General features: G+C 40.8%; 1 protein-coding gene across 1 annotated transcript in view; it reads left to right on the top strand.

Moving 5' to 3' along the window:
- LOC126481121 (glycosyltransferase 25 family member) overlaps positions 1-9454 on the top strand; it is an 851320-nt gene extending 841866 nt beyond the window's left edge. The window contains exon 10 of the mRNA XM_050104655.1: positions 7596-9454. Coding sequence (XP_049960612.1) covers positions 7596-7770 — 175 coding nt within the window. The 3' untranslated portion in view covers positions 7771-9454. The remainder of the gene's footprint in view (positions 1-7595) is intronic.
- The last annotated feature ends 379 nt before the right edge of the window (positions 9455-9833 follow it).

The following is a 9833-nucleotide window of genomic DNA, read 5'->3' on the forward strand; positions in this document are numbered from 1 at the left end:
AAAGACTCCCCCCGGTATGCACACGGAGTGCACATTGGTTTTCTTCCCCTCTCTTGCTGCCATATCCCTAAGGGTCCCCATTACGCGCCTGACGTTGAAGCTCCCAACTACCAGTAAGCCCACCCTCTGCGACCGCCCGAATCTTGCAGACTGAGGGGCAACCTCTGGAACAGGAGAAGCAGCCATGTCCGGCCGAAGATCAGTATCAGCCTGAGACAGAGCCTGAAACCGGTTCGTCAGACAAACTGGAGAGGCCTTCCGTTCAGCCCTCCGGAATGTCTTTCGCCCCCTGCCACACCTCGAGACGACCTCCCACTCTACCACAGGTGAGGGATCAGCCTCAATGTGGGCAGTATCCCGGGCAGCCACAGTCGTAGTCCTATCGGGGGATGCGTGGGACGAGCTGGCCGTCCCCGACAAACCCCCACCCGGACCCTCACAGTGATGCTCATTGGCAACAGGCTCAAGCTGTGTGACCGAAGCCAACACTGCCTGAAACTGGGAGCGAAGGGATGCCAACTCAGCCTGCGTCCGAACACAGCAGTTGCAGTCCCTATCCATGCTAAAAACTGTTGTGCAAAGAACGTCTGAACTAATCTACAGAGAGCACAAACAATTCGACACAAAATTTAAACTGTTATTAAAATACAAGATTGCCTAGTAAATGCAGTAATGCTGCAACTTGCGCACTGCTGACACACTGCTCGGCGGCGGAAGGAGACTACGCGATTTTACACTATTCAGGTACTAAAACGCGATGCTTCAACTCTCAAATACTATAATACGACCGAAATTTATGAATTAAACAATTCAAATACCAAAAACACGCAAAGAAATTAAGAATTAAACTATGTAACAAATAAAAGAGCTAAGAGTATACGACTTGCTGCTGCAGCTGCTTATCCAACGGCGGCAGGGAGCACACTTTGAAGAGGAAATCATGAATACGACGAACTTACGTGCATTCCCTATCTGACGTAATAATGAGAGTGGTAACATTTCAGGTATATTATTTATTGTAATAAAGGTGAGCTTACAAGCCTTAAGGAGTCTTATCTGTGATACGGTGTTCCCTGATATTTGTAGCATCGTGGTATAATTTTAAATCTTGAGTTATTGCGATACAGAGCAATGTTTTCTAGTGGTGACTTGTTGGAACCATTTTCAATAGTCAAATGACTGTACCGAGGAGCGATTAGAGGACCTGCTAGACAGCTGCGTTATGTGGGTTGCATGTGAATCAGGCGAAATGCAATTCAGGTCATTCGGATACTTTTGGGCATGACTGTACCTACGTTCTGCATTTTAATTTAAAATACCTACCTGCTACCAACTGTTCATCTAAAATTGTGAGCCATATGTTTGTGACTATTCTTTACGTACTACACGAATATGTAATAAAAAATGGGGGCCCCTATTTAAAAAAAAAAAAACCAGTTGATATCCCTTTGACCTATGGCAGCGCCATCTAGCGCGCCAACCATAGTGCCATCTGGTTTCCCCCTTCAGGTTAGACAAGTTTCGTTCTTTGTAGTTTTTTCGTTTGACGCTTATTTCGTGAGATATTTGGCCCGGTCATGATCAATGGACCATCCTGTATACACTTTCCCCCTACCATTACGAAATAATTTCCGAATTCTGCGACCATGCATTGACGCCATCTGTTTGTGACGTAAGAAAATTTGTGCCGGACCGGGACTCTAACACGGATTGCCCGCTTATCGCGAGCGATCGCCTTAATTACTTCGGATATCAGAGCACGCCCCCAGGACCGATCCAAACTTCCGTATGTCACCCAGTCACAACGCTTATGCTCGGGCCGGCCGGAGTGGCCGTGCGGTTCTAGGCGCTACAGTATGGAGCCGAGCGACCGCTATGGTCGCACGTTCGAATCCTGTCTCGGGCATGGATGTGTGTGATGTCCTTAGGTTAGTTAGGTTTAATTAGTTCTAAGTTCTAGGCGTGATACCTCCGAAGTTAAGTCGCATAGTGCTCAGAGGCATTTTGGACCTTATGGTCGTGCAATTCGTGTTTCCGGCAGAGGGAGTTTAGCGAGCATAAGGGTTGTTACCACGTCGCATGTGGAAGTTTGGATCGGTCGTAGAGGTATGCTTTGATAGCCGAAGTAATTAAGGCGACTGCACGCGATAAGCGGGAAATTAGGGTTCAAGTTCGGGTCCGGCATAAGTTTTTATATGTCGCAAATAGCTTACATTAATGCATAATCGCAGAATCTGAAATTATTTAGCTATGTTTACCACAACAGTAGTCAGCAATGATAGTCTTTTCCTTCAGACGCGCATTCATGAGAAACTATTTCGTAATGTTTACCACGGCTGCAATCGTCACGGACAGTGTACATGCCGTCAGACATGCATGCATATCTGAAGGATATTGCGTTGTGGAGATACAGACAATGTATAAACACAGACATAATAACCATTAGTGATGTCGCACTGCTGTACGTCACTTCATAGTCACTTTAGTTTGGTTGTGATTAAGTGCGTCAGTTGTAAGCCGGCAAAAGTCTTGTGGCTGAAAATGAAGTTTTATTATCAATTTTTCACGGGATTTTTACTTGTGCCTTCAGTTATGATACTACTGCAATGTGATCATACAAGATAAGGAGTTGGTTTCCGTATCTTGTCGGTACTGTAAACACAAATTTTTCTGGGGGCACTATGTGATCAAATGTATCTGGACACCTGGCTGAAAATGACTTAGAAGTTCGTGGCGCCCTCCATCGGTAATGCAAGAATTCAATATGGTGTTGACCCATCCTTAGCCTTGATGAGAGCTTTCACTCTCGCAGGCATACGATCAATCAGGTGCTGGAAGCTTCTTGGGGAATGGCAGCCCATTCTTCATGGAGTGCTACAGCTAGAAGAAGTATCGATGTCAGTCGGTGAGAGCTGACACGAAGTCGGTGTTCCAGAACATACCAAAGGTGTTCTATAGGGTTCAGGCCAGTCTTTGCAGGCCAGTCGATTACAGGGAAGTTCGTCGTGAAACCACTCCGCCACAGGTCATGCATTATGAACAGGTGCTCGATCGTGTTGAAAGATGCAATCTCCATCCCCAAATTGGTCTTCAACAGTGGGAAGCAAGATGGTGCTTAAAACACCAATGTAGGCCTGTGCTGTGATAGTGCCACGCAAAACAACAAGGGGTGCAAGCCCCCTCCATGTAAAACACGACCACAACATAACACCACCACCTCCGAATTTTACTTTTGCCACTACACACGCTGGCAGATGACGTTCATCGGGCATTCGCCACACCCACACCCTGCCATCGGATCGCCATATTGTGTACCGTGATTCGTCAGTCCACACAACGTTTCTCCACTGTTCTGTAGTCCAATGTTTGCGATCCTTACACCAAACGAGGCGTCGTTTGACATTTACCGCCATGATGTGTGGCTTATGAGCAGCCGCTCGACCATGAATTCCAAGTTTTCTCACCTCCCGCCTAACTGCCATAGTACTTGCAGTGGATCCTGATGCAGTTCGAATTCCTATGTGATGGTCTTGATAGATGGCTGCCTATTACACTTTACGACCCTCTTCAACCGTCGTCGGTCTCCATCAGTCAACAGACCACGTCACCCTGTATGGTTTTGTGCTGTACGTGTCCCTTCACGTTTCCACTACAATATCACATCTGAAATAGTGGACCAAGGGATGTTTAGGAGTGTGGAAATCTCGCGTGCAGACGTATGACACAATTGACACCCAATAACCTGACCACGTTCGAAGTCCGTGAGTTCCTCAGAGCGCCCCATTCTGTTCTCTCACAATGTCTAATGACCACTGAGGTCGCTGATATGGAGTAGCTGGCAGTAGGTGGCAGCACAATGCACCTAATATGGTAAACGTATGTTTTGGCGGGTGCGCGGATACTTTTGATCACATAGTGTATATTGATCATCAACATGTCTCGTAACACGTCCTGCTCCAATCCCAAGCTTTTATCGTTACCGATGAGGAAGTTATGACAAGACAGAGTCTTTAGATTACTTGCTTCTCGACTGGTTGATGGTGTGAAGTGATGTCTAAATACGTATCTGTGTTGGCAGGCTTCCTATAAATTGTTTGTCATATAGTAAGCCAGGCTTTCTATAAACCAACTCACATAGGAAAGAGAGAATTTAACAGAATTAAAGGACCACTTTTCGAACCCCCGTAATATGAGTTAATGATGTCACATTGGCACCAAATTTCACCATAATCCTGCCCAATGCCATCGAGAATGTGTCACACGATGGGAAGGTAGGCACAACGTCTCTTACCCACATTTCATCCCTTTTTTTTTTAAAAAAAAAAACCTCTGTGATGGAGATCAGAATTTCGATGTCCAGCTTTGAAATCGCGTGGTTTTCTTGTGAGTGGCCGGGAAAAGCATTGCAGACACACCATCGTTCAGAATTGGCACGAAAAGGCCTGAGATGGTCGCATAAAGGGTGGTAATGAAACCACCCCTTTCCCTTGAGTGTTGATGCCCACACATTTCGCGATCGAAAACGATAGTTCACAGTGCGATTAGCAACGGGAAGACGTTCTTGACAACCTTTGACACTGCTGATACCCTTGGACGTTTCAGTCCTTCTCTAAGGACATAATGGGGTTGCATCCCCATTACACGTGATCGACCCCTTTGGAAATCCAGTGCGACCGCAATGTTTACTCTCGTGTACAGTTGGAATCACTAGGGACCTTTAAAAACGGTTCGAAGAAATTTGAACGTGATCCGAAGCAGCAAATGGTGCTTATCCCTTCTCTGCCCTCCTGTTTGACGTCCTCCTGTGGCGTGATCATGCATTCATGCATGAATAAAACTAAGACCCCCCAGTTCGACAAAACCCTTGTTGTCACCCACCCACCTTTACTGAGAATTTTAGTAATGAATGTGTAATGATACAACCCATAAAGTGTCAAGGCACAAGTAGACAAGTGACTGGAATCACAAGTGTGTTACAGAGTTGCCTACTCGCATGTGTGTGTATGTATGTTAGGGGTGATTAATTTATACTACACTGACAGAAACTGTGTTACACCACGAAACCCAAAACAACATGTATCAAAGTTTAAAGATATTCGCCACATTATAGATATTAAATGCCTTAACTTTTGTTCCATTCAGAATTTATGCCCATTTTGAAAACCATTTTGAGGCATAACCTCCATGGGTATATGTGCTCTCTTCTGTTCATTGTGGCATGGAAGCACACTACTGAATGTCATCGTAAAGAATTTCTTACAATGCCTGAAACACATGAAGAATGCTGGTTGGAGGCTCATATGAAAACACGTGTTCCCCATTGCATCCCAGACATGCTCTATAGATGAGAAATCAGGGAAATGGGAATACCAGTTAGTGGTCCGTACATCCCTCAAGGCATCTGTGATGTGGATTGCAGTTTGGGATCTTCCCTTACACTGTTGGAATATACTATTTGGTGCCCTGGTAATGAAGGGTGTGACAAAAGGGTTTTCTATTCTTGCAAAATACTGGCAAACATTCAGATTCCCTTCAGCAATTACCAGATTGTTCCTGTTGTCATAACAAATAACTACTCACAATGGTCCCAGTGGTTGGAGACACGGATCTAAAGAATTGCTCTTTCCTGTGATCTTTCACCACATCATTTATGGACACATCAGCATTAATCTGACCACCCGAAGTTAAAGCAAGACTCATTGCTGAGGACCACATAATGCCACTTGATGACCCAGTCAACTTTTGATCCACACCACGCAAGTCTGTTCTCTGTGGTATGATGTTAGCAGTAAACGAAGCATGCTAAATCTTAACCCATCTTCCAGTAATCTGTTCCCCATGGTTTATGGTGACAATATCTCCAACCTCTGCCTGGATTTCAGCTGTTGTCACCTGTCTATTTGTCAGAGACAGTGTGACAGTCCTGTGATCTTTTAATGGTCATCTCATCATGACTCCTTTGCAGTTGTTACACTACAGCCCATTGTCTGTGCAGTCTGTCAGTGTGTTGCTTACATGTCTCTTGTGCCAATGATTCAACCTTCTTGAAGCCGGAATGATGGCAATGACTTGTATGTGCACTTCTTCTGTGATATGTCACTGATGGTGCACAGATATTCATATAAACAATGCAACACAATTTCATTGGATTATTCATAAACACATAAAAAGTACACTTCTCAGTTTGGAGGCAATAATATGCACTGGACCAAAACTCAAATCCCCTTCCGGGAGTTTGATTTACATGCAAATCAAAATTTCCTTACTAGCTCAAGTCTCAACAAGAATGGCAATCAATGATCAACTGGAATATTGTCAAAACTGATAAACAGAAAGTTCAAGTTCTGGATTCATTGTAAATGTTTTAAAGTTAATAGCACAATTATAAATTCACTATTTAGTCTTGGTGTCTGCAAACAGAGACAATATACACTTAATCGAAATAAGATCCAACTCTGAACAACCAGAGTTAAAGTCACTGTCATTGAATTAGTCGGAATCAAAAGTTTAAAAGCGCAACTTTGTGACAGCCCAATATTAATGTGTCCACAAGCCCACACTGCAGAACAAGCCATATCTTTGTGGGCTCTGATGACAGAATTGGCTGTTCCACATAGCAGCAGTTTCCAAAGGGATAACAGGTGTCAAAGATCCTGCAGGTGCAATGGTTTGTAAGTAGGACTTAATGAACTGATAATGCCGTCAGTGTCTGGCCCACAGAGCTCACTAGGAATGACCTGGCTTCCCACCACTGAGCACCAGCCTTAAATTCAGTAGAGTGAGTAGTTGAGAGACAGCACACTGGGTGTGCTGTATTGTTGTATCTAGCTAAAAAGTTACAGTAATTATACACACACTAAATAGTCATTGTATAGAATTGGATTTTTGTATTATCAAAGTACAGAAAACAAGCTTGTGTGAGAATGGATTTTAAGCGACATATTCCACAGGCATTGATATACTGAGGTATCGGAATGAATGTTCTCTCTGCATGGTCCTAGACTGTGGCTAAACCATTTCTCTGCAATATCCTTTCTCACAAGATTTGTGAATTTTGGTTGGTAGAAGAAGAGTTATTGGTGTAAATAAAGCTTTGAGGGTGGGTCATGAGTCAAGCTGGACAGCTCAGTCAGTAGAGCTCATGCCCATGAAAGGCAAAGGTCCCAGAGTCAAGCCCTGGCCCAGCACAGTTTTAATCTACCAGGATGTTTCTTTGAAGTATCAGTTTGGTGTAACACTTTCATTTGTGTCTCTGTAGAATAGTCAGCAGTATCATGTGTAATAAGGGATCCCTGATCCATTTAGTTACAGTGTGAATATGCTTTAATGTCTCTTTACATAGAATATCTTAAGATTTTTCTGCTGTAAATTTGTTTATTAATGACAATTAAAATTAGTATGGTTTGGCATATGAGGATTTTCTTATAATATAATATAGCTTAAAGGCTCTTGAATTGTTTAACATCAGTTACTCTGATTTACCATATTAAAAAATATCTCTAGAATTATGCATTTTACTTAAGCAGAATTTCATTTTGTAGATGATATTTAAGCCAGAGTCATAACTATAACAACTGATGTTCTCCATTTCTCAGTGATACATGGAAGGAATACTTCCCAAATCGAAACCTGATAGCATTTTCAGCTGAGCCTCTGCTTGTCTACCCAACACACTACACTGGTGAAGAAGGCTATATTAGTGACACAGAGGATTCTGCAGTAGTGAAGGAACCAGAGAAGCATTATCATGTTACAGGAGAAGAGCTGTAAACAAGTTCCATTATAGAAAGATAGTATCCTGTCATTTTACAGTTTTCATATAGTCAGAACTCAACATTTATGTAAGGAATAAAATTTTCATTATATCACTACTGACCAGCTACACTGTTGTTTACAAAAATGTATGGTTTGTCTGTCCACACACACACACACACACACACACACACACACACACACACACACACACTCACACTCACACTTCACAGGTTACAGATTTTTTTATCATAAAATTAATGCATAGCTCTGTTGAAAGACTCTTGTGTCATCACTCTCCTTTACTAATTCTAATAAAATATACTGAACTGTAGAGATATTAAAAATTCACATTTTTCTTTTGCTGACAAACCTTGCTTCATTTCATTTCTATACAACACATTTCAAAATTGTAGTTGGTCAGCTCAGTTAAATATAAAGTTTAGAATTATTAAACATGATCGGTCTCTTAGCAGGGAGTTTAACATTATTACTGCATGAGGAGAAAAGAGAGGGACTGAAACTATAAAAGTAATGTTTACAGAACTGTGTTTTAATATTATTAATAATGGTCACATTGGGGACATTCAGATTAAGAAACTTTACAATGAAAAGGGCATGAGTAAAGACTGAGTATTCATAAAATCTTGGAAAGGTCATGTTGATCTTCATATGTGCAAAGTGAAATATATAATATTGCTACCAGATATCTCTAATACAAAAGTTTTGTGACTGAATGTGGCTGAAATTCTCACTGTTAGTCTGTCACTAATAAGCTGACACAATTAAAGTTGTTTCAGTGAACATACATTGCATATTATAAGTGAAAATTAAATGACACCACAGACTTCACTCAGAATGCTGTTTCAGCTTTGGAAGTCCTTGGTACTGTAATAAGAAGAATTTTAATACTATTATCTCCAAGACTGAGCTTTTTAAGTAGGGCATATTATTTTCTTATACAGATTTTTTTTTTTTTTTTTTACTGCTACCCATGAATGTTTAGTTGGTAGTGATGATGTGATGATAAAACCAGATTTTTTTTGTATACCCTGTGCTTCTGCTGTACAATTACTCAGTCTATATTGCTTCTAAGGCTATGCAATCCAAATTTAACAAACATTTGTTTGCATACATTTCTTTCATATCTGATTTGTGGACCTGATTATGATGATGTGTTATTTATTTGTGCTAAACTTTTCTTGTATGTCTTTGTTGTAAAAGATTTGTCGTAATGCTTCAATGTTATGGTGTCCCCAAAGAACAGTGTTTCTTGTAATATTCTTTTGCTTATTTTTGAGATTCATAGAGAAGTAGACTTCAGTTGAAATTAGTGCATGACTACATTGATGTTGCAGTTGTGTAGCAGGGAAGTAAAGTGAAATGGTGTTGATAGAGTGACAGCTCACACCATTAGGACAAAACAGTAAAGCATATTTCTGTGAAGTCATTGTAATCTCTTTAGTGAAAATTATACAGCCATGAGTGAATGAATGGTATAACAGTTACCTAACATAACGCTTCAAACTTGATGGTGCCATATTTTGTAGCTTTTATTTTATTTTGTAATTTTAACTGCCATTCATAAATATTTTATATATTGTTAAATATTTTATACATTGTTCATTGTGAGTAATTTGCAATGTCACTGTTAATTTTAGTGGCATCATTTTACATGTGTATGTTTTATGTTTTGCATCTGATGGAATATTTTTTTGAAAAATAAAGTTATTTAATAGTAAAAAGTGTTTTTTTTTTTTGTTGGCTATATACTCTATTGCAAGTTTTGAACTACCCTACGGTGCCTTGAATATGTCCTTTGTTGTAACTCAAATGATAGTGATTTATGCTCTGTTTTAACTTTTTTTTTTTTTTTTTTTTTTTTTGCTGTTCAGACTGTTTTTCATAAATTCATGGCAAACATTTATAAAGCACCTTAAGTGAATAACCTAAAGATGAATGGGAAGCTAATTGAAGGTAGTAATTAAGTAAAATTTTTCAAGGCAACTTGTGGTTGGTTGTTTTCTTAAAGTCTGTGAGTGTTCTTAGCAATAGCAAACTAGTTCAGTTGGACAAGGACA

This window comes from Schistocerca serialis, chromosome 5 (genome assembly GCF_023864345.2).
Source record: "Schistocerca serialis cubense isolate TAMUIC-IGC-003099 chromosome 5, iqSchSeri2.2, whole genome shotgun sequence".
NCBI lineage: Eukaryota > Metazoa > Arthropoda > Insecta > Orthoptera > Acrididae > Schistocerca > Schistocerca serialis.